Here is a 26227-nt window from a genome sequence, read left to right on the forward strand (position 1 = left end):
ATTTGAGCTATTCTGTGTCTACCGACAAAACCGTCCACTCCTTACCCAACATTTCGCCACATCCATAAGAAATTCTTCCAAATCAGTGCCTGCATGTGGATCGGTTTGATGAACTTGAAGTACTCGATAAAGGGAACTTTGGTTTCTTCTTCCGGTGGAAGCGGAGGAGCTTGAATTTCCGGTGTGATCGAATCAGGACCACGCGAGGACATTGAAATGTTATCGCCAAACTCGCCGGAGATTTCGCCGTGGTCTTCTTCCGGGGACAAGTCCAGTGCCGGGTTCGATATCGCCGGCACCCGAATGTTTTCCACGACCTCCTGGGCAATGGACGACCGGCGCCGTTTGCCCATGTTTTGCATAACTGACAGCTTCAGGAAGACATCCTCCAACGATTCGGCATGATACTGAGCCAACAGTTCGGCGGGTGACTCCTCGGCAAGGAACTTTCCACCTCGCATCAACCCGATTACGTGAGCTTGACGGGTTTCTTCGATGTAGTGCGTTGTGATGATTACCGCAGTGTTACCGTTCTTAACGATCTCCACCATGTGATCCCATATGCTCTGCCGTAGAACTGGGTCCACTCCAACGGTTGGCTCATCCAGAATCAACAGCTCCGGTGAATGCAGCAACGCTGCAGCCAGACTCATTCGCCGCATTTGGCCTCCGGATAGATTCTTTACGAACCGGGAAGCGTTCGGCAGCTGTAGCAGCTTGAGCAGGAAGTCGGTTTTTTCATCCACCTGTTCGTTGGTCATCCCGTTGATCCAACCGAAGTAGATTAACGTTTCCCGGATGGTAAACTCTCCGTAGAGGGCCAGCTCCTGGGGCATGTAGCCGATTCGGGGCCCTGGTACTCCGGAGCCACGCGATCCCGGCCGACCTCCGAGGACCCAAATTTCGCCGGAATTCAACCGCCGTCGGCCAACAATGCAAGAGAGCAGGGTGGTTTTACCGCATCCGGATGCTCCCAGCAGGCCATAGCTGGAATATAAGAAAAGAAGAAGCATGGTATCGGATTAAATGGAAAATACTGACTCAGGGATTAGAAGTGCAATCGGGCTGTGTAGAAAATTAAATTTCTAGTGGAATTGTAAATTTATTCAATTCATTGGGGGGAAGTTTGCGCTTTTGACGGTGTGCGTTGATTACCGTGAGTTTTGAATACTATTGGTTGAAGGGAATTGCTTGGAATATCGGGAAATGCGGTAATGGTCGTATGCATCATAGCCAAATAGAGCTGATAAATTTGAAACCAATTTCGAAGATTGGGAAAAATGCTGATATTACAACTATGATGTTGAATAGGTATTTTATCATTGAAAATATGAGTAGGTGTAACTGAAGCATCAGCTCGAATTTAATTTTCAAAATAATCTTGTTGGATTTAAAAATAGATGTACTAGTAATGTGTACTCTAGTGGGCTTAGCAGATGGGATGAGAGGTTCTCTACTCTTAGACATACAATAGAACTCATGTGTAGCATTTACAGCCAAAGGCCCAATAACAGAACTCAAATGAACATAATGACTAATGCCTAATGACTTCTCTGGAAGTTATTTACAGCATCTCCAAAAATTTTCCACTGGAAATTTATTTAATTTTATTCTAGTTCTACAGAGAATAATTTTCTCAGGAATGGTGCGGGCTATCTTTAAAAAAAAATATACTATCATGTCTTTTCTTAGCTGATTCCCAAGAAATCAAATTAGCTACCCTAGAATTTGGAATCGTTTCGTTGTTTTTGAAATTGTCGGAAATTAATTCGTAAGATATCAGATTTTTATAAACATGTAATTTCTACAAGCCCAAATTAAATGTTGCATTGAAATACTTTAAATCGTTTTAAATTTAAAAGTCCCTTCATTTCACATCCATTGAACCATTTTGAACGGCCATCCTGTTGTGGTAATATCACAGCATTGCTAATAATGTATATATCTTTATCTTTTCCGGTACCGTGGAGCTCGTTAAGAAAATACCGGAGATGAGCAATGTCTATTTCCGTACTGGTGCCATAATGTCATGTTGGTTTTATAAGGTGACATTGTTTTTACGTGTCGTTAATCATCGGACGTGGTCTCATGTGAAATTTTGAGCCAACGCTCTCACAATCTGGTGCTTGTTTTCTATGCTGCAGTGTTTTGTGCTAGTGTATCAGTGATTAGCATATTGTCATTGCTTATTCACACCCGTTCACTGTCTCTCCCCCGAAGCGCCATCTGCAAGCAAACGTTGGAACCTTCAACAAATCGTGCATCCAAGCGCTGCAGAAATCTAGCCGCATTCCTCGCAACCTGACATTACCGTCGTGCACTATCGATCCCATCAATCGCTCGAGATCCTGCGATGAGACATCCTTTTTCGAAGTCTTGGATGAGATCAACAGCACAGTAGTTTAACAGCCTGACAAGCTTCTGGTGGGAAACAGGCGCGTCCAGATAATTCCCAGTCAGCAATCCAGCAGTACTACTACCCAATCGAATGGTCCAACTAACAGCGAACCCCAATCTCTCACCCAGCCGAATACTGGCAATGCTAGCAAGCGTAGTATCAGCAAAGCCACCACCCTGACTGATAGTGGGAACACGAACCACCCTGGTGGTAACAGGAATAGTACCGGGCCTTTGAGCGTAGCAAGACTAGGCCAGACGTCTGACGACACGGTAGCTTTCTATGTGACCCCGTTTGCCCCAAACCAGAAAGAGGACGACGTAAAACAGCATATCCTTGATATGGCAAATGTTGATTCTTCGTCGGTGAAAGTTGTCAAGCTAGTTCCTCGTGGGAAACTGTATCCAACGTGGTGGGTGATCCTTGGTGCTGGCCAGAAGGAGTCACTGTCCGTGTGTTTGAACATGTTCAAAGAAACGGTTCTGATGCATCACGTCCGAACCTGCTGTGAAAAAAAAACAATCATCAATCAGCCAGCCTCTCATAGTGGATTCAAAATAAACAGTTCCATCCCGGGATGCAACAACCCAAGCCATTTGGAAGCCCCTTATTCCCCCATCACAGTCGTGTCTCTCCGGCCAGCGCTCAGCAGTCATCCCGGACCTGTGTATGGGTACGGAGACGGGGTCTTCCAGGCCATGACTTCAGGCAAGTTCACTTCCTCTGTTTGCCATTATGTACCTGATACTCGCTACGTTTCCAGCTGAATTCCTTCATCACATTATCCTGCATCATCATTCATCAGACCACTAGGATGCATGCCTGCAAGCCTCATGCCCCTAATCCTCTCATTGCAGTCGAGCCCCCCCGGCCAGCGCCCTGCAGTCATCCCGGTCCTGTGTATGAGTATGGAGAGGGGGTCTTCCACCCAGTTACCACAGGCAAGTATGCTCACGTTACGAACTATGCACTTCCTGAATCGTCTATTGCTTCCAGTTGTTCATACCACCACGTTTTCGTGTGGAAAACAATATTGCCAGCGTTCGGAGTTAACCCGATCAACAAATTGCATCGCTTGGAATCAAATCAAAACCAAATCCGTCTGAAATGAACTGTTTATTTATTATCAGAACGTCAGAGGCTTACGGACCAAAATTGTTCAGCTACGCTTACTACTGTCTGGCTGTGATTATGACGTGCTAGTTTTCACAGAGACTTGACTACGAGAAGACATCGGCAGCGCTGAAATCTCTTCGGATTACACCTTATTCAGATGTGACCGCAGTGAATTGACCAGTCAGCACTCGCGTGGAGGAGGAGTGCTCGTCGCGGTCAAAAACAACATCGTTTGTGAACCTGTCACTTTGCCGAACTGCGACCAACTGGAACAAGTGGCAGTTTGCGTAAGGTTGGGGCATCGTTCGCTTTACATCGTCACCATTTACCTTCCGCCGAATTCATGCTCCGACTTATATTCAGTTCATGCAAAAGCAGTTCAGCATATGTCAATCTGTTCTTCAGAAGGTGACATTATTCTATCCCTGAGTGACTTTAACCTGTCGAATTTGCGCTGGCATTTGGATGGTGATATAAATTGTTACATTCCCTCAAACGTTTCATCGGAACACGAACAATTCTTCATCGAAAATTTGTTTGTTCACGGCTTCCAGCAGATATACAGTTTCGTCAACATGAACGGTAGACTTCTCGATCTCGAGTTCGTCCGCCTACCTGAGCATCTAGACGTCATCGCACCCTCTACTCCACTGTTATCCGTTGACAATCATCACGAGCCATTCATTTTACTACTCGACGAGAGCAGCGACGATCTGGCTGCAATAGACGACCAAGACGAGAGTTTCATCTTCGATTTTAAAGAATGCGACTACGATCTCCTAAACAACGCGTTTGCTGGTATCGACTGGGATCTTCTACTGCAGAACAGAACAGTGGACGAAACACTTGCAGTTTTTTTTTTTATGAAAAGCTGTACGAAGTTTTTATCGAGCATGTACCTCGGAAATGGCGACCCATTACCTCAGTTTTCAGCAAACCATGGTGGACTACCGAGCTGATCTCAGGAAATCACGCAAACGGTTCTTCTTAACAAGGACTGATAGCGACAAAGTTAACCTCCGCGAAGTGGAAACGTCGTACAAGGAACTTCTTTTATCGTCATATAGAAACTATGTATCGGGAATTGAATCTTGTGTGAAACAAAACCCTGCATCTTTCTGGGATTTTGTTAGGCAAAAGAAATCTTCCACCCGGATTCCATGTAACGTTCATAACGACGGAACTCATGCTTGCACCAACGCTGAAGCTGCTGACCTGTTTGCGACGTTCTTCGAGAGTGTGCTCACCAATGTGTCACCTGTACTTCGACATGACAGCTTTGCCCATATTACTACACATAACATCACGCTTCCTGTTCTCCAGTTTTCTTCAGAGAAAATTCAAAAATATCTTGAAGATGTAGAAACGAACAAAGGACCTGGGACAGACGGCATTCCTCCACTGTTATTGAAAAAATGTTCGTCCACACTAACATCTCCAATCGCTCGATTGTTCAACCGTTCGCTGCAGGACAGGACTTTTCCAACTGCGTGGAAAACGGCATCGATAGTACCAATCCATAAATCTGGCAGCTGTAATCGTGTGGATAATTATCGTGGGGGTGTCTGAACTTTGCTGCCTAAGCAAGGTTTTGGAAAAGTTGGTCCACAAGGTCTTGTATAATGCCTCTTCCTCGATTATCTCCGAGAGCCAGCACGGGTTCATGAAACATCGGTCTACAACAACAAATCTGATGTGTTACGTCACCAAACTGTCTCGTGAAATTGAACAAAGAAGGCAAGTAGACGCGGTGTATATTGACTTTGCTAAAGCGTTCGATACTGTACCGAATGGAATGAGGCACATAGGATTCTCCGATTGGATAACAGAGTGGCTTTTGTCGTACTTATCGAATCGAAATGCTTATGTGGTTGTTAACTCTGCACGATCCCATTCATTCAACATCATGTCTGGTGTACCGCAAGGTAGCGTTCTCGGTCCTCTAATCTTCAACATTTTTATTAACGACCTGTGCATACTACTTTCATCATTCAAACTTTCCTTTGCCGATGATCTCAAAGTGTATCGCATCATTGCCTCGTCTTTAGACTGTGACGCTTTGCAGGAGGATATAAACTTCATGCTTATCTGGTGCGGTGACAACGGCATGCGCGTTAACAGCAAGAAGTGCAAGATAATATCTTTCACTCGCTGTATCGGTCAAACTCACCATCAGTACTGTATGGACGCAGAGACACTCGAACGGATAAATTCGATCTGCGATCTGGGAGTCACCATCGATTCAAAGCTGAGGTTTAACGATCATGTAGGGATTATATCAGTCCAAGCTTTTTCGGTATTAGGATTCATCCGTCGACACGCTTCTGACTTCACCGATGTATATGCTCTAAAAACACTCTACTGTTCGTTGGTGCGCAGTATCCTGGAGTACGCTGCACCAGTTTGGTCGCCGTATTACGTAACACAGACTCTGACGATCGAACGTGTGCAGAAAAGGCTCATAAGATTCGCTCTTCGTCAACTTCCTTGGAACGATCCAGAAAATCTTCCTCCCTATGTCGATCGATGTCAACTGATTAAACTCAAACCTCTTTCTGCCAGGCGAGTCAACATGCAACGATTGTTTGTCTTTGACCTTATCAAAGGATCCATCGATTGTCCTGCACTTCTCGAACAGATTCCACTGAATGCTCCACCCAGACGCTTCCGCCACTCGCCACTCGTAGCGGTTCCTTATCATAGGACAAACTACGGCCATAATAATCCATTCGACTCGTGTCCTCGAGCATTCAATGACGTTAGCGATGAGTTCGATTTGAATTTGTCTAAAAATTTGTTATACAGTTATTCAGTCTGTACGACTAAGTCGAAGATGGTGTAATAAATAAATAAATAAATAAGAGGAAACGAGGAACTCAAGATCACCATACCGGACGTCGAAATATCGTACAACACATCAGAAATAACACGCAAGACTTTTGGGCTTCTAGTAGCAACTAGTAGCGATGCAGAGAAGAACAACTAATTCACATATAGGCACGAAAGTTAGTGAGATCGTTTTAAATTTTTAAATTTTTATTATTGCTCATATATATTTATAGATACAAGTCAATGTTGGATTTGGAAGGGTCCATCAGGGCACCCGATTGAAGCAATCTGGACGGGGAGAGTGGGAATGCCAACTTCTTGTTGATAACATTTCGTGGATAAAGGGTGGGCTCTTCTCCCCGCTCATTGGAGCATCTTCCTGTTTGGGGGTTCGTCTTTTTGACCACTTGTGCGATCATGTTGCTGGAAGGAGATTCTTTACTGTCCCGTAGATGCGTATAGGCGACTTTGGCCATTGATCCACCCAATCCGTTTTTTGGCCCTTCATACAGCGACATTTTGAGGACAATCAGAAGTTATTAAGCTTGATCAAGACCAGGGTTGCTTCCACTCACTTGCTATAAAACAATGGTTTTCAAAATTATGAGATCATTAGATGATGTAATTATATGTTGTACTAGTAAGTAACAAGAAAAGGGTGTAAAGGATGTGTTTGACTCATAAAACCTGTCAATTTCACTTTCAGAGCGTCACAATCGACGATCTTATTATTCGCGAGCGTTCACTCTGAGTGAGCGCTCACGAATCGTTAAATCGCTGATTGTGACGCACTGAAAGCAATATTGACAGGTTTAATGTGTCAAACACATACTTCACGACTTCTTCTTGTAACTTACAAGTACTAATTATCTTTGTAGCATCTAATGTTTTCATAATTCGGAAACACAATTTTTTATAGCAAGTGAGTGGAAGTAACCCTGAATTCAAGACAAACAGAGAAGAGATCCCACTGCTACCGCACAAATTTTTCGTGCTACAATGCACAGTGGTCCAGAATGCAGATTTAAGCCTAGTATACAGATCAAAGCGACACGAAAAAGGTTGTGAAAAAATGTTTGTGGAACATTTTCTAGTTTCCTTTTTTCGCAGTTTACAGTTCATGTGAAACGAAATCGATCAGTTTACACCTCCGGTGAAGTGAAAATCTGACAGATACGCTCTGCCGAAACGTCAACTTTTCGCTTAGCTGCTGTTCTTTTCGCGAGCGCTGCATGCGCGAAAAAAATAAACGTAAGCGAAAAAGATGCGATCCACAACATTAGATTTCGCTGGATTGTATCTGTTTACAGTTCAAAGCGAAGCGAAATATTTGCCAATTGCGTTTTCCACGCAGGTGAAAAATGCAGTATTTTGTATGAGATTTTCGCTTCGCTTCGATCTCTACACAGGCCTTTAGGTGGAATGATATGTTTTGAGCCTGAAATTGAAACTTTATACTAAAAGTTTCTTCTACAAAGTTGTTCCTTATAGTTATGCCCTCATTTTTATGACAATGAATTCTAGGGTGGTTCCTATTATCATTAAAATCAAAAATCTAACTTATTTGTTTGAATAAATTATGGTATACATTCTTCGTTAAAGTTATAGCTGAGCTGATTTCAAGTAACTTTGTAGAAAACAACTTTTTTGTATCTCTTAAATTGGCCGATTAAGAGATATTTTCTTGAATTGAGTTAGGGTGGCTTTAAAAAAACAGTATTTTTCTACGGCATTTGAAAGGGTGTATGTTATTGTCAATAATATAAAAAAAAATTGAGGTACTTTTTTTTATTAGAGTCACTTTAACGCTCTTGGGTCATTCGTGACTTGTCCGGGGGTGAGATTAGAACTCGTGACTTTGGCGTGAGAGGTATGGATGCTAACCATAACGCCGGGGTCGCCCCCGGAGATACTTTATTTTTTAAACTCGCATAAAATCAATTTGAATTTATTCATATTTTTTACTATATTTGGGTATTATTTTTTATTAGAAGAGATACAGACAAAAAATTTCGCTTTAAAACATTTGTCTTAAAGAGTTTTAAAAGTCTCTAGAAGATGACTTTCATGAGAAATTCCAAATAAAAAAGTTATTGGCAAAAGGACCACTCTAATGACAAATTGATAATAGGAATCACCCTAGAATTCATTGTCATAAAAATGAGAGCATAACTATAAGGAACAACTTTGTAGAAGATACTTTTAGTCTAAAGTTTCAATTTCAGGCTCAAAACATATCATTCCACCTAAATCTGCATTGTGGACCACTGTGCAATGGGTGGTATAATGCTTCATTTGCTTCTATAATAATTGTACATACACCAGCTGATATAAAATTGAATAGGATTAAGTACATGTGGGTTTTAGGAATAGTGAAATTATTAGTCATTTTTGAAATCTCCGTCTCCCTCTCCTCATCCAATCCAATTGTATATCTTCACTAACCTCGAGAAAACCGAGGATATTCGGGTCAATTCCCTTTAAATTTAAATTTAAGACATTAATAATGCATAACGCAAATGATAACTTGGCTCTGTAAAGTTTATTCGATGGAGCCTGTACAAATAAAGTAATTAATAAAAAGACTACTGCAACATTGGGGAAGTTCAGGAAACTTCTGCAATACTTCAGGAACGTCAAGGTGGTTTCATAAACTTTTAAAAAGATGCTGAAACTTTCAGGAAAAATTAAGAATTCCAGAGATATCTGGAGAATTTCAAAGAAGCCCGGACAACTTCATATATGTCAGGAGAACTTGTGATAAATTGTGGGAACATTTTTAACAAGTTCCAAGAGCTTCTGGAACTTTCTGGGAGCTCCGATAACTTCACGGAAGTTTCGAGATCTTTGAAAAGTCCTGAATTTTGGGGTGGTTAATGAACCTGTAAGGGTGAGTGGTGAATTTTAGAAAACTTCAGGAATTATAAGGATTTATATATTAGGAATTTATCAGAAGGCCTGGTAAATAAAGGGAACTTTTAAGATTTTTATGACAGTTTCATTAGTTTCTGGGCAGGAAATTTTTTTTTTGATCTTCAGGAAAGTTCCAAGAGCATCAGGGAACATAAAACACCTCAGAACAGTTCCATTCACTTCAATGTAGGACATACAAACATACATACATTTTTTTTTAAATTCAGCGCAGTTCCGATAGCACCTGGAAATTAGCGGATCACCAAAGGAATGCGAGAACAGTTTATGAAAATTTTCGTATACTTTCGAAAACCTAAGAAAAAAATGCAAGACTTCAGCAAATATCAGACCAGACAACTCCTGAGCAGTTAATTATTTTTCTGAAATTTTAGTAGAAGTATTCATATAAGGATGTTCCGAAAACTAGACTAATGTATGATCTTTAGGAAAGATCCATTAATTTCAGTATGATTGCCGGGATAATAAGCAAGTTCCAAAAACTTCAGCGTGGTCCAGGGAAGTTTAGAGAGAGAATATTTTTTTTGAAATTTTAGAACAAGTATTCACGTAGGACTAAACGTGGCTGGTAAACGGTTGGACAATGCGTACCGTTGATACTTCGCGTATCTGCAGGTATAAAATAGACCCCACTAGCGGTCCTTAGCCTCTTGTCCAGTAACTCCTATCCCACGGTGCCGGCTGGGGTACGAGCAACAATAGGGAAGATCGGGTAACTAACCCCGGTGGGACCTTGGTTGTATGCTGACAGGGAAGGGCGGGAGTCCTCTCTTTGGAGAGTGCAGTCTTCGAGCGTCTGTTCACCTGGAGATTCGGCTCAAAAAGGCGTCTGTTCTCCATGTTAGGAGCGGCTGATCAACGTCCTGGTGCCAGCGTAAGACTCTAAACAGTGCTGTGCACGATGGTCCCCCGGCGAGACAATGGGGGTTGGTGCAGACCCTACAAGCCAGCCGTAAAAAAACAAAAGTACAGGAAGGAAGCAATGTAAATACGGACCGGAACAATCGGCATAGACCCAAGCAACGGAAACGGACTAACGATTGGAAACTCGGAACATGGAACTGCAAGTCTCTCAATTTCTTGGGAAGTACCCGCATTCTTTCCGATTTATTGAGGGTCTGCAAGTTCTACATCGTAGCGCTGCAGGAGGTTTGCTGGAAGGGATCGTCGGTACATACGTATAGGGATGGTTATACCATCTACCAGAGTTGTGGCAATACACATGAGCTGGGTACAGCTTCATCGTGATGGGCGAAATGCAGAAGCGCGTGATTGGGTGGTGGCCAATCGATAGCAGAATGTGCAAGTTGAGGATCAAAGGCCGTTTCTTCAATGTCAGCATAATCAACGTGCACAACCCTCACTTAGCAAGTGACGATGACGATAAAGACGCTTTTTACGCGCAGCTGGATCGGGAATACGACAGCTGCCCAAGCCATGACGTCAAAATCGTCATCGGAGAACTTCGAGGAATTCAGATCGGATATAGGAAAGTTCAGCGCTCACCATCTAACGAACGCCAATGGCCTTAGACTCATCGCTTTAGCCGCCTCTAAGAACATGGCCATACGTAATACCTACTTCCAGCATATGCTCCCATATCGGTACACCTGGAGATCACCGCAGCAGACAGAATCGCAAATCGACCACGTTTTGATCGACGGAAGGCACTTCTCGGACATTATCGACGTCAGGACCTATCGCGGCGCAAATATCGATTCGGACCACTACCTTCTAATGGTCAAGGTGCGCCAAAAACTTTCCGTTGCCAACAACATTCGGTACCGACGCCCGCCACGGTACAATCTGGAGCGACTGAAGCTGCCCGAAGTCGCAACTGATTACGTGCAGTGCCTCGACGCAGCGTTGCCGGATGAGGGAGAGCTCACCGAAACCCCTCTTGAGCAGCGATGGAAGAAAATCGCTTCTAGCGATTAATGAACACGTATAAACCCACTGTGCGATTCTTTGCTACTCCCACAGCAAGCGATTCTTTCCTACTCCTAAGCACTAATACACAGGGAATACTGAGAGCCGTGAGTAACAGAGATCTCAAGAGAGTACGACGAAAGCAAATCATTGACAGGCGCACTCACGATTCGTTTCGCATACCATGCAATGCTTGTCGTCAATGCAAGCTACCAACTGTTGTTCTCGATTTGTACAGTTTAGGACAAAAGGTTGTTCGGATTATGTACAGTGGATGAGCAACTGTATTCAAATCATGATCATTGGCATGATGATCATGATTTTTTTAGCTTTTCAATTTTGATATAGTTTCGGTGCATTTTGCTAGTTTAACCGTCCTAGTGCTTTACGGTCTTTTTTGAGCCATTCAATTCGCTGTAACTTTGTACTGCGAAAAGCAATTGACCTGCAATTTTGTGAATTTTCTCAACTTTTTGAAACACAAACGCAATCAAAGGCAGATTTCAAAGACGTCTAGGAACGGTTCTACAGAAAAAGTGACACATTATGCATTAGCGGGTCGCATTCATATATGCTTGCAAAAAAATATTAACCGATTTTTGAGCAGTTTATTGGATGCTGTCTTGAAGTTAGTATCACGTAGCTCTGAAACCCTGGGCTCTCCAAATTGTCCTTGAATTTAAGCAAACGCCGGTTCAAATCTGCCATACTTTCAACCCTTTTGGGAAAGGGGGAGGGGGTGGGAATTAAATGAAGTAAAAAAAAACACACACACATGAGGGAAAAACAGATTTTCAACGTGAGGTGCTAACAAATTTTAACAACAAATCCTAAAAACGTGGAAAATTAAAAAAAAGATATGAATAATTAAGTGATTTCTTTCCATTTGATCCACATGATACATTTCTGTCAATTTGAATAAATTTTGAATTGATGATATTAATTGATATGAATTGGATTTTTACTAAATTAGATTTAGATTTGTATTGAATTTGAATTGGATATCAATAAAAATCGAACTGATTTTGAATTTAATTTGAGTTAAATTTAAACTGAATAAAAATTGGATTTGAATGGCATGGAAACCGATCCTGAATTGAATTTGAACTGTATATGAATTAGATTTGGCTCTCCCTTAGCTCTGTTGGTAAAGGCGCAGGGATACAAAGCAACGTTATGCTGGAGATGGCTGGGTTCGAATCCCGGTCGGTCTAGAAATTTTTCGGGTTGGAAAATTTCTCGACTGCAATGCGTTGCGTGACGATGTCATTTACAAATAAGACCATAGCAAATTCACGACTGTGGTTTGTATGTTAATGAGCATGCAGCGTGCTTCGTAAGTGCATATAATAGAAATTGTTTTTGTACTGATTCTATTCGGTCAAAATGCGTGCTTTGATAAGGGGATCAGACAATGCTGCAATATTCCAGGATTGACATGACATAGGCGCTATGATATGATTGCTAACATAGTTCTATACTTGTTTGATCTAAAAGAACTAAGCATCTGAACTCTTGGATGGTTTGAAGAACCTAGAATACCTGGCATCCTTGACAATAGATCACGTATCTCTGGTTCTACCTAGTAGTACAAAATATCTGAACTGCTGAACAATTTGGACAACCTAGAACATGAGACATCCTTGACACCGTAGAGCCACACACTCTGTTTTTACTGACGCCACACTCAAGTGCGTGAAATCTTGCACTCGAATGTAGCGTCAGAGAAAACAGCGAATGTGGCTCTACGGTGCAAAATGCGCATATTAGATAGTGACAAAACGAGAGCTCACTTGACTATTTGAAGGTACATTCACTGAAAACTCATTATTACTACAACCAACCGGGGGCTGTTGGATTTCTATACCATTATGTATGATTATTATACGAGATCTGTATAAGAAGGCCGCGTATACATTGGTGCGGATGGTTATAAATAGCTTGCTCGAAGGTGGCAGGAAACTATGCTCCATTCCAAAAACATAGCAGCGTATGATTCTCAAGCCATGGACTTCAGGAACAGTAGTTTAGAGATGTATCCACTGCACATCATGGGTGACCAGCAAACATCGCCTTCCTCCTCGGTGCTTCCACAGTCTCTTATAGCATCATAGCACGCGAGATATATAGCCGCTATTCGCATAAGAATCTCATGTTCTATAGGAATCCCTATCTACATGGGACTATTATGGGAATACCGGCAGTATAGCTGCGCTAACTTCACATTTTTCGGCCGATACTGTAGATTAAAGTGACCAGATCTCTTCAGACCCAATCTGGGACGCTTGATTTAAAACACTTATAATATGTACAGATATATTTGTTTTCTTGGAAAACATAACAGCTGCCTGATACTTGATGCTGTTTTACACACTTAGAAGATGATTAGCTTACAGTTCTTAAAATGTTTCTAAAGCTTTAGAAATGTGGCTTGAACTAAGATGAATTTTTGACAACTTTAAGCATAGAAATTCAAACCATGCCAAACATTTCACAAAATCCATTCATAATTCACTTACCCATACCCATAATCAGTGTGGTTAGTTGTATGGCTTAATCCGTAGTTCTACAGATATTGATATTTTCTACGGATCTACGGACGATTGTTGAAATTCGGATTGTTGTAAATTCCTACGGATATTCTACAGCTTCGCTACCCTCCCCCGCTCATCACTTAAAAATTTGAAGATTTTGAGCCGTTTCTATGAAAATGTTTGTTGGGCAGAACAAATGTAGCTGAATATTTCTCAAGTTAACAACAATTTTCACTGTCTACGGATTATACTCCATGAAAAGTTAACAACACTGCCCATAATGTCAAAAAATTCAAGATTTTCAGAAAGTATTCGAGAGCTTAAAAGCTGATTAAAGAATTTAATAACAATAATTAAGAAAGCTACAATCTGTTGATTAAGTTCAAAAATGTTCAAAGCATACTATTGTAGATAAAAGTTCATAGAAAATAAGGGTATGGTAACCAGAGCTTCAGGAACGAATCCAGTACGCCAATATACACAGAACTGCTTTGATTTTGCTGGAAGTGCAATGTAGCCACCAAAATCATCGCAGATCCCCAAGAAATTCAACTTTGTTTTCTACCTAATTAATAAACATTTTAGAAAATTTTACAGAAAAATAAGGGAACTTCTCAGTTCTTCCAATGGGTATTTCAGAGCTTGTATACAAACTTCAGTGAAATTTTCAGGGTTTTAAAGAGCTGAGGGATTTTCTAAACATTGTAGAAAACTTTAAGAGGTTCTGAGTTGTTTCCAGAACATTAGAGAATCTCTCAGGTTTTTGGAGATGTTTCCGATCGCCCGAAGGAAGGTTTTAAAATAATGAATTTTTCGGAAAAACTTTCAGAACGTACGTGACATAGCAAATCAAAAATCATCATCGTTTCATAGATTTTTATCTTTTAGGAATGTTTCACAAATTTTTCAGGAATGAGCAATCCTTAAAGATTAGAATTAGAAGTCAACGTAGTTCATAGAAAATTTAGATCTTGAGATAATTTCCAACACTTCAGCACATTCGTCCCAAAATTTGCAAATGAGATTTCCACAGAAGCTCTACACTTTTTATAAATTTTCGCAAAAATGTGCACCGGGAAACGTTCTGGGCTGGTACCGGAACCAGTGGACCGACTACCCGGCTATCAAAAGGCCTCAATTCGGCCACATTTTTGGCACACTATCACGGTAGTCGTCGCGCATAAGGCAATGTGTAGCGGAGAACACAGGGCACTAGGTGCAACGTTAGGTTATCGTATTAATTCAGAAAAACGCGACTGATTTTACAACTCCCAAGTGGAAATGCAGAATTCTTATCATGCGAATCTCGCTTTAAGTCTATAGTCTGTATACGGCAGTGCGCCAGTGCGCGCGACTCACGAAACCCCGAATTGACGGGGAATTCGCTTATATCTATTTTTTCTTATTGCTTGCAGCCTGCTAGCAACCGTGCCCTGCATCTTCAAGCCCACACTGCTAATGAAGAACAAACGCAGCAAAATACAAAAAGAACACTCACTCTCACACCTCACTCTCGTCATGTGAAACACACACGAGTTGCGATTTGTGTACGTAGTGAGCGAAAAAGGTAACTCACTTTTCTGAGCAGGACTCAATCCCTCGATGATTGATTTTCTGTGGGTTGCTTTTGTAGCAACGTTTGATCATGACGGGTGATGATTAACTGTTAGTCGTAAAGCGTACAGTTTGCGAGTAACTCTGTTGACGATGAAGTGGAAATCTAATCATGCTCGTTTGATTTCCATCGCTGCTCTTGAGGACTGCTGGAGCAATGTGAAAGCAGCCATTAACAGCGCTGCTGCAGGCGCCCCGTTGGGTTCGTGGAGTGGAATCGACGGAACGATTGGTTCGACGAAGAGTGTCAGACGGTTTTGGACGAGAAGAACGCAGCGCGGACAGGCGATGATGCAGCAAGGAACCCGTCATAATGTGGAGCGATATAAACATAAGCGAAGACAGCAAACCCATCTTTTCCGGGATAAGAAGCGCCGCCTGGAAGAGCTGGAGTGCGAAGAAATGGAGCAGCTGTATCGTTCTCAAAGAACACGCAAGCTCTACAAGAAACTCAACGCATCCCGCCAAGGCTTTGTGCCGCGAGCCGAAATGTGTCGGGATAAGGAAGGGAGTATCGGTCGAAAGTGAGGTGATTGAAAGGTGGAAGCAGCACCACCATGTACATCTGCACGGCGCAGAGGTGGAGGACCAAGGCGGCAGGAGGAATGGCTTCGTCGGTACAGCGGATGAGGGGGACATGCCAGCTCCCACGATAGGTGAAGTAAAAGATGCTATCCGACAGCTTAAGAACAACAAAGCAGCTGGGAAAGATGGTATCGGAGCGGAACTTATCATAATGAGCCCGGATAAGTTGGCCACTTGTATGCACCGACTGATAGTCAGGATCTGGTATACAGAACAGCTACCGAAGGAGTGGAAAGAGGGAGTAATATGCCTAGCCGTTTATCGCCGCTAGCAAGCAGATTTGTGGGAAGTTATCAAGCCGGTTTTGTGGACGGGCGATCGACAACGGACCAAATCTATACGTTGTGGCAGATCCTCCAAAAGTGTCGTGAATATCAAGTCCCTACGCACCACCTAAATACTCAACGATTTCAAGGCCGCTTAGGATACTATTGACCGTGAAGAGCTATGGAAGATTATGGACGAGAAAGGTTTTCCCGGGAAGCTGACCAGACTGATCAGGGCTACGATGGATGGTGTACAGTGCTGCGTGAAGATATCGGGTGCGTTGTCGGACTCGTTTGAAACTCGCAAAGGACTTCGACAAGGCGATGGTCTTTCCTGTCTCCTGTTCAACATTGCGCTAGAAGGTGATATGAAACGTGCGGGCTTTAACATGCGGGTACGATCTTCAATATGTCCAGCCAGTTTATCTGCTTCGCTGACGTCGTGGACATTGTCGGAAAAAAACGTTTCAGGCCGTGGCGGAGTAGTACACCAGGCTGAAACGTGAAGCAGAGAAGGTTGGATTAAAGGTGAATACGTCGAAGACAAAGTATCTGTTAGCTGGAGGAACCGAGCGGGATAGGGCTCGCATAGGCAGAAACGTGACAATCGACGGAGCTGAGTTCGAGGTGGTGGATGAATTTGTCTACCTCGGATCATTGGTGACGTCGGATAGCAACTGCAGCAGAGAAATTCGTCAACGTATTATTGCCGAAAGTCGTGCTTACTACGGACTCCACAAGATCCTGATGTCGGGTAAACTTCACCTCCGTACTAAATGTACCATGTACGAGACGCTGATAAGACCGGTAGTTCTCTACGGGCACGAGACGTGGGCAATGCTCGAGGACGACCTGCAAGCACTGGGTGTTTTCCAACGACAAGTGCTTAGGACCGTCTTTGGCGGGATTTGTGAGAACGGTGTATGGAGGCGAAAGATGAACCACGAGCGGGAGCAACTCTATGGCGAACCCTGTATCCAGAAAGTTGCAAAAGCTGGACGGGTACGATGAGCGGGACACGTTTTAAGAATGCCGGAAAACAATCCCGCAAAAATGGTGTTTGCCTCGAATCCGGCCGGTATAAGACGAGGAGGAGCACAGCGAGCAAGGTGGCTAGACCAAGTGGAGCAGGATATTGGAAGTGTGGGACGGTCAAGAAATTGGAGACAAGCAGCCACGGACCGAGTGAATTGGCGTAACATTGTGGACATTAGGCAAATTTCAAAAACTTCCGGGCAGTCCACAGAAGATCAGGGAAGTTTAGAGATGGTGAAGAAAGAAAAGAGGAAGGTCCAGATCCTTAGGGTAGTTGTAGTAACTTGGAAACTTTTTTTGGAAGTATATGCTTGCCTGGTAGTTTAGAGAACTTGAATATTTTGTTCCTATTCATTCAGGGTAGTTCCATGAATTCCAATAACATTTCTAGAACTTCAGTGACAATCTTGGAACTGCGTACATTATTTGGATCAATAATTTCAGGAAAATTGACCTCTACCTATTTTTTTCTATAAACTGGGCTCATAATTTTTCAAAGTTTCAGAATATTTATTATATGACGATAATAGGTTGTTAAGGTATTGCCGAAGCTGACATTTCAAGACCAACAATTGAAAAGGCCTCAACTCCATTTTGTAAACAAACCTTGTAAGGCCATTTTCACGCCTACCAGAGTCCGCAAAGGCAAACCAACATAATGAACAGGTAGGAGAAATTCTCCTCTACCCGATTGTGGTTTAGGTTTGCAAATTTAGGTTTCGGTTCGCTAGAAAATGGCCTTACAAGGTTTGTTTACAAAATGGAGTTAAGGCCATTTCAATTGTTGGTCTTGATTTTCCCTTTGTTTTGTAACACGTGATAGTCTACTTTGTTTTCATCTAACTATCCAACTTTTTTTTGTAGGAGAGGGAACGGTGGAGTAATTTTTTTTTTTAAAAGGGATGTTGAAAACCACTGAAGATTTAACAAAGTTTTAAACTTCGCTTCACCATTCGAAAAATTTAAATTTTGCAAACATTATGCACACTACCCTCTGGCACCCATTCAGTGGAATTTTTTCCTCCATCCCATACTTCCATACAATAAACAATCAAATTTAAAATTAATTAATTACAGCTCGTCGCACAGCGATTTCAATTCTATGCATTTTTGTGCGTTCCCAGCTTGCTTTTACCCCCAAAAACTCACTCCCCTCACCCCACGACCACGTGTTCCACTTTGATCCCTAGCAGAAACCATAATCCACTTCACACAATCTCCTCTCGGCTCGTGAATGCGATAATCACGCGTTGCAGTTCGGACTACCTCTATCTATAGAGCACACCGTTTGCGCGCAGCTATTCACACCGGAAAAGTGTTCGGAAATTGCGGAAATTTGAATCCCTCTCCTTCTCCTCCAAGTCGGTACCCACGTACACACGTGGGCTCCACCCACATGTTGGTGACGGTCACTTTATCGAAATCCAAACCGATGAATAATTTAATAGCTCTATACCTCTCTCTCTGTGCATGCAAGCACCCACACCAAGAGGGAGTAGATCCTTTGATGTGTCACTGCTAAGCTCACCCTTGTGGGGTGGGGTGGGGGGTGTATGAAAATGGATAATATTAGGGGGAGTAATCCTCCCGGTTGTGAACGAAATTAATTCAAATAAAATTCTCTTCGATCGAAATTCCATCGCATATGGCCAAAGTTCGGTGTTTTGAGTATATGTTAATCATGCGGATAAAGTGTATTGCTGCTGCTTTGTTTACCATTTAGATCAAGGTGGGATGGATTATTTTCAAACCTATCATACGTCCGTCGGTACTTACATCGATCCTTTCTGCACGGTCATGTTCAATCCGTCCAGGATGACGTTGGGGTTCTTTTTGGTGCCGTAGATCTTGTGTGCTCGCCGGACGCAAATCGCCTGTTGCCGTCGGATGGCCACCGTCGAGGGCTGTGACATGAACATTCGCCTCCGGGCGGCCAACTCCTGGTGTGTGTCGTCGGTGTCGATTGTGGTGATGACGGCTGCGGCGGCTGAGTGCCCATTCCCGTTGGCACTCACCGGTTGGACGCCTTCCGATTCAACGTCCATGGCTGCTGTTGGGGAATATAAACCAGAGAAGGTACGATATGTTAGACATGTGTGAGTATGCGTGATTATTAAAACGAAAAATGAAGTAAAACATGGCTTCGGATCTAGTTATTGTACATTTCTATAACCACCGCCATCTATCGTTACGTCGCCGTTTGAACAAAGGTAACGTGCATTTCCTCGTAAAACTGTGGTAATAAAATGTGAAATAGTAGTCTATAAACGGTAGCAATAGTACAACGGAATGGTGCGCAGCGCTTTTGTACATACATATGTGTTTGTGTGTGTGTGCGCAAAATATAAATTTGCATGTTAAATATTCGTGGCAATTTTATATTTTCCCACATTTGATAGATGTGCCTTTCAGTGTTGAGTTGATAGGTACGGCTACCGGGTGCAGCTCAGGATTTAGTGTTTGGTAATGTACATGGTTGACCTGCCTTTATTGAAACTCTAATGTGTGTGAATCTAGCAAACAAGTGTAGTTAGATTTATTGGTGTAATTTGCTATCTATTACACTAAATTATATTTAAAGTCGCAGAGATAAAAAAATGCTAGGTACAGCAGCGACTCTTGAACATCCGTTTATTGCTACCCTCCGCGAATATTGAGTTTCTCTAATTCGTGATTCGTGCTTTTCCATCGATAGTAGACTATTCAACGGAGAAAGTCTAAGACAATCAGTTCTCTAAACAATATACCCAACTAACAAGTTTAGCTGCTTTTAAGATTAAATATGAATTTTTTGTTTATGCAGCTAAGCTGGTTTGCAGTTGAAATTGCTTGTTGGATACTTATCGCAAAACAAGTAATGAAGTCGGACAGTTGCCGATTTTTGTAAAGAGCAATGAAAAATTCAATATAGCATCAACGAAGCTATCGATGGTAACTGGTTCTGGTGAGAGGGACAAATGGTATAAAAAGTTGTATAGATCAAATAGTGATAATCATTGGAATAGGTTCACAATCGCGGGTAATAAATATTCACAATCGATACAAAAAAATTCGTTGTGAATACTTCCAGAGGAAGATTGATCAGCATCAAAACAACAGCAAAGAGTTATGGAAAATTTTGCAATCTGTATCAAAACATAGTAGTTGCAAACCACGGACCATAACTTTTAATGGCACTTTAGAACAGTCAGAACAGGTAATTGGATCTAAGTTTAATGATTATTTTGACGACAGTGTTTATCAATCCATTAAATTGGTCAATGAACCTGACGAAATAAATCAGCCAGTTAATAACAGTTGTAGATTTAAAGATTTTCATCCAATTACATTAGATAAACTTAGAGCTATTTGCTTTTCATTAGGAAAATCGGATGGACCCTATTAATTAATCATTGCAGACTGAACATGTGCCACAAATTTTGAAGGAATCCTTAGCAGTTCCTATTCAAACAGTTGCTGAAACTATTAAAGCCGAAGAGTTTCGTCCCATCAACATGTTGCACACATTAGAGAAAATTTTATGACTTGTTGTTAAAAGCCAGCTGTTGGAGTATTTAAATAGTAATAGTTTGTTGATACCAGAACAATCGGGATATCGGTAAGGTCATTCGAGTACTGCATATAAATCGTTTGAAAGCTATTTGGCTGATAGAGCTCAAAGGACTGTTTTTAATGATTATATTTCCAGTTCCGTGGGGAATAACCTTGGAGTGCCCTAGGGAAGTGTATTGGGGCCCCTGTTATTTATCATGTATATTAATGACATGCAACGTGTTTTACGATTTTGCGACATTAATCTTTTTGCAGATGATACTGTGTTATTCATTGCAGTTAAGGATTTAGAAGTTGCTGTTTCACAGATTTGCGATCTCTTAGTAGATGGTTAAAGTGTAAGCAGTTGAAATTGAATGAAAGTAAAACTAAATTCATGGTAATTTCACGGAATGATCTCTGCGGGTTTGCTAGTGCAATAGGATGCTTTGTTGATTGCTCATTAACTTTTGATTGCTTGTAATACTTAGGAATATTTTAGGTGGAAAAAAGGTGAACTAAGAGGTGGACGCCTAAACTTTACCACATTTATATCGCTGTGAAACAACTGTAAACTCTAGGGGGAATATATATCTGTAACTGTAACCAGTTCGATTTGGTTTGCTAATCTGGTAAAAATGTCATATTTAATTATGTTAAAAATAAATCGCCCAGCTCAAACCTTTGTAGGGGTAAGAGGTGGGTGGGATCATCATCATTTTTTTTTTCACAAGCTCGTTTGTCATTGTACTACGTATGCATAACACGGGATATCAGCCCTTCCCTGCATAATCTCAATCGTGTTTGGTTCTCCGACTTCGGAAATTAATTTGATGTATCTATGACATGGGAGATTCATGAGATTCCAAGGCATCATCGCTCCATAATTACTCCGTCAATTTTCACTGCATACTTTGACCAAGTTGATTCCGCAAGATCGCTGGTTTTGGTATTTATAACGAATTTCTCAGCACCTGCTTCAAGCTCCTTGTTCCGTATATGTTGCTGAGCTGGCGGCAATACAATATACGCTAGCAACTATCGCCTAACTTTTTTTTCCGTCGATCTTGTTTTCCGTGCTGAGCACCAATGCTACCGACGTGCCAGGAAGGCAGCTCCCACACCTGGACCCTACTTATCGACCCATCTTCACGCACGTACACGACCGTTGGCTATCTTTCGAACACACAAAAAAAATTCAATTTCCACTTTGACTGATTTATTGTTACCGACGGATGGATAGCGTAGTCGACAAATCAGAAACGACCGGCTTTGGGATGCTGCGAAAAGAAAGTCAACGGTCGTGTAAGTGCGTGAAGGTGGAACATCAGCAGTGTTTCAGCGTGCCAACTTCCTCAGTGATTTCTGTGCGCCGTTCGAAGGCCGAACGGACTGCCAAATTGTTCATGCAGCGACTTTGGAAACTAAAGAACGAAGACAAAGCTCCCTACGAATGGGACCACCCGCTCCCGCAGAAGCTACAGGATGAGTGGAAGCAATTCCATGCTACGCTTCCCATCCTGGCTGACATCAGAATTACACGTTTCGTATCTTTGGCCGCCATTTCCAAGGTTGAGTTGCATTTCTTTTGCGGTGCATCTGACGCTGCCTACGGAGCTTGTTGCTTCACCCGCTCGTTGAACAACGACCAAGTAAAGGTTCAATTACTGACATCGAAGTCAAAGGTGGCACCTCTTGCCACGAAACACACTATCGCAAGACTTGAGTTGTGTGCAGCCGTTCTTTCCACGAAGCTGTATCAGAAGGTTGAACACTCAATCAAGCTGTCTACCGATGTCTACTTCTGGACAGACTCAACCACAGTCATTCAATGGTTGCAATCACCACCGAATCGTTGGAAAACATTCGTTGCGAATCGTGTTTCCACCATCCAATCCAACACTGAGAGACATGTCTTGGAGACATGTCCCAGGAGTAGAAAACCCAGCCGACGAACTATCTCGAGGATTGCAGCCCGCAGACTTAGTCAATCAGTCCAGATGGTCCGAAGTGGTTGTGGGAATTTCCTGCGCACTGGCCTGTCTCGAATGTTCCAGAAGAAGAACACATTACCGTCATCGAAGAAGCTCGGAAGGTAACTTTGTTATCGCTCAATACTTCTGACGAACAGTTTGCAAATCGGCTATTCGCTCGCTTCTCTAACTACACAACTCTTCGCTGTGTAGTAGCGTACTGCATCAAGTATATCAAGGCATTGCAAGCCACAGTCAGTGTTGGCAAAATCATCAATCAAATGATATTTTTCCGCTCTCATACGCTCTCAATATTACGCGTGATATTGGAACAAAATATCATGCTTGATATTGATTTTACAAGCTCCTTTGATATTGCGAGACTATTCACAACGTGCATAAATCAAGCTGGGAGTTGACTCGACACAAAAATGATTTCGTTGCACATCGTTTTCTTAGAAAGAGAAAGTATAGTTTGCTATCTCTTTTTACTCTTCACCGATGGCAAACACGAAGTGACTGCTGCCAACCGTTATGGACGTTTCGGTTTCATTCGGGTGTAAAGCAAAAATCATGAAGCTCAATCTCACCACAGTTTGTTGAGATTTGCAGCTGATGAGTTTTGTTAGCTTTGTATTCCGAGCTGCGATATCATAGCTTGCAAAATCAACCGCAATTGTTCGCTTGTTGATTTTTGTCTACGAAAGTCAAGCGTGATCTTGGGCATTGGTGAGATTTGATTTTTTGATATTTTCCCAACACTGGCCACAGTACGTAAGTCCACCAAATCATCGAACATCATTCTCACGACAGCTGATCTCGTAGTCACCGATCACACGCTGATTCGACTTGCTCAATCGCAACTCTACTCGGAAGAGCTAGCTGAGCTCACCAGTTCCACAAGTAACGACGTCTTGAAGTCCTCACCCTTGAAATGGTTGAAGCCACATGTCGACGACAACGGAATCATCCGTGTAGGAGGACGTCTATCAAACGCTGAAGTTCCAGATACCGTCAAGTACCCGATGGTGCTATCCTCAAGTCACCCACTAGCACAGTTGCTAGCAGGTTATTACCACAAGTTTCTTCTGCACGCCGGTCCACAACTCATGCTCGCTACCATGCGCCAAAAATACTGGATCATCAGTGGAAGGAATCTTGTCCGGCATGCGTATCACCAGTGTGTCAAGTGCTTCCGGAACAAGCCGATCCTGATTCAGCAGAGTGTAGCAGATCTTCCAAAATCTCGTGTGACTCCAGCACGCCCGTTCGCAATCAGCGGCGTCGATTACTGTGGACCAGTGTTTCTGAAGTCAACGGTACGCAATCGTGGGCCAACCAAAGCGTACATCGCCATTTTCGTATGCTTTTCAACGAAGGCAGTGCACATCGAGTTGGTCACGGACTTGTCCACACCAGCGTTCTTGGCTGCACTTCGCCGATTCGTCGCCCGCCGTGGCCTTGTTCGAGAACTCCATTCGGACAATGGCACTGCATTCAAGGGAGCAGCTAACGCACTCCATCGCATCTACGAGATGTTGAAGTCCAGTGAAACTGACCGAGCTCACATCCAGACCTGGTGTGCCGAAAATCAAATCCAGTGGAAATTCATTCCACCACGCGCCCCACACTTCGGAGGATTGTGGGAAGCCGCAGTGAAGTCAGCCAAACATCATCTCCTGCGTGAAATCGGCCACATCAGCATCCGTCAAGAGAACATGACAACGCTGCTAACACAGATTGAAATGTGCCTCAATTCAAGACCACTGACCCCAATTCCGTGCGATCCTACTGACCTCGAGGTTCTAACGCCTGGTCATTTCTTGGTTGGCTCGAATCTACAATCCGTTCCGGAGCCAAGCTACGTCGACACGCCGGACAACCGTCTGGACCACTGGCAAATCACCCAGAAGCTATTCCAGCGTATTTGGGCCCGGTGGTATCCGGAGTACCTTGCTCAACTCCAATCTCGAGCAGCAAAGGGTTGCAAAGCACCAGTTCCTATCAAGGTGGGACAGATCGTGGTCATCAAGGATGAGAATCTTCCTCCTGCACAATGGCCGCTCGGAAGAATTACCCAGCTACACCCTGGCAAAGATGGGATCGTTCGCGTGGTCACCATGAAGACAGCAAATGCCAACAGCGTCGTGAGACCAGTTGCGAAGATCGCAATCCTGCCAGTTCCAACCAAAGACCACCAACCGAAGTAACAGCAGTTCCTGAAACTACAAAGACCGGTAGAGCAGTCCGAAACTAGCTCGATGCGCATATGGAGCGCAATCAGGTGATTAGCGTTCCATTAATTTAAACCAAACCGTTCGATCTACCGGGTCTTTTGTTGTTCACAGATCTCCGTTTCGTGCAACCTCGTGCCATCCTCCATTCAGTCGTCCTCAACGATTCGCCAACAACTGAATCAATGTCCGCCAATCACCATCGCAAAGGTGAATGGTTCAGTCATGATTACGGAATCGTACTGCCGAAGACATCCGATCGTGAGGAGAGAGTGGAGAGTACAACTACGAGAGATGAGAGTTCAGAGGGTTGAAACAATGGGAATGTTTCAAGGTGGCCGGAATGACCAGTACCCACTGGTTATAATAAAAAATTAATTTTGTAAATATTGTAAATACGTAATCCTAATCATAAGTATAAAACTAAAGCTAAATCCTTAAACCATTGAAATTAAAACTAAATCGATCTAATGCGACTAACAACAACAAATATGACCCACCCTAATGAGGATCGTCAATTCTCACTCAATCCAGTGGTCACTCAATTGCACTTGACCACACAGCAGAAATGTGTATAGGTACATTGTAGATCAGTTGCAAATATACCGCGGTAACGTTCGCAGCATCCCAAAGCCGGCTTTTTGTATGTCCGAAAAGATAGTCAACGGTCGTGTAAGTGCGTGAAGGTGGAACATCAGCAGTGTTTCAGCGTGCCAACTTCCTCAGTGATTTCTGTGCGCCGTTCGAAGGCCGAACGGAAAGAAACACCTCCGAATCCCGGCAAATACAGAGCCCACGGCTCGAACACCATGTCAGAAACAAATATACACGGCAAAAAGTTGCTGGAAATTTAGAGTAAAATCCAAAAAAAAGTGTTTTTAATCTTAAATTACAAATAAATACTCTCTTCAAAATATTTGACATATATTTCATTTTAAAGCTCATGAAGAATGGCGTCTTTTGTGAAATTTTTAAGATGGACAATTGAAAATTAATAAAAATCATAGAATAACATATAACAAATTTTTGAACTTTTGGTTTTAAAAGTTTTATTTTTATTTTTTTTTACAGAAAACCACTTTTGAGACTTTTAGTTGTTAAGTTATTGCTAAGATTTTTGATAATTTTCAAGTGTCCTGCTTTCATCCCAAAAAGCCTGGGTTCAATGCCAGATCACACCTTCCTTCCACAGGGAAGTAAAACCGTTGGTACCCGGTCCATGAGTTGATAGGGAGGGTCCAGATGTAGGAAC

General features: G+C 42.6%; 2 protein-coding genes across 3 annotated transcripts in view; one reads left to right on the plus strand and one right to left on the minus strand.

Annotated features, from left to right (window-relative positions):
- Nucleotides 1–26227, minus strand: part of osy (oskyddad) — a 165888-nt gene that overhangs the window by 10499 nt on the left and 129162 nt on the right. Inside the window, exons 3-4 of one of the 2 annotated variants that reach the window (XM_065238344.1) lie at nucleotides 19014–19287; nucleotides 46–987 (exon numbers count right to left, since the gene is read on the minus strand). In XM_065238344.1, coding sequence (XP_065094416.1) covers nucleotides 46–987; nucleotides 19014–19282 — 1211 coding nt within the window. In that variant the 5' untranslated portion in view covers nucleotides 19283–19287. The remainder of the gene's footprint in view (nucleotides 1–45; nucleotides 988–19013; nucleotides 19288–26227) is intronic. The other variant, XM_065238343.1, reaches the window with a different exon arrangement.
- Nucleotides 22004–24951, plus strand: LOC135714960 (uncharacterized). The gene is made up of 3 exons (XM_065238364.1): nucleotides 22004–22420; nucleotides 23449–23470; nucleotides 23513–24951. The coding sequence occupies exons 1-3, from the start codon at nucleotides 22004–22006 to the stop codon at nucleotides 24949–24951; spliced, it is 1878 nt and encodes a 625-aa protein (XP_065094436.1).

This window comes from Ochlerotatus camptorhynchus, unplaced genomic scaffold (assembly GCF_037179485.1).
Source record: "Ochlerotatus camptorhynchus isolate MF236.1 unplaced genomic scaffold, CSIRO-AGI_Acam_v1.1 ptg000767l, whole genome shotgun sequence".
Taxonomy (NCBI): Eukaryota; Metazoa; Arthropoda; class Insecta; order Diptera; family Culicidae; genus Ochlerotatus; species Ochlerotatus camptorhynchus.

Coding starts and splice junctions, on each gene's coding strand:
- LOC135714960 (XM_065238364.1), top strand. CDS start 22,004: ATGGATAGCGTAGTCGACAAATCAGAAACGACCGGCTTTGGGATGCTG. Junction 22,421..23,448: donor GCTCGTTGAACAACGACCAA/GTAAAGGTTCAA, acceptor TGTCTACGAAAG/TCAAGCGTGATCTTGGGCAT. Junction 23,471..23,512: donor AAGCGTGATCTTGGGCATTG/GTGAGATTTGAT, acceptor CACTGGCCACAG/TACGTAAGTCCACCAAATCA.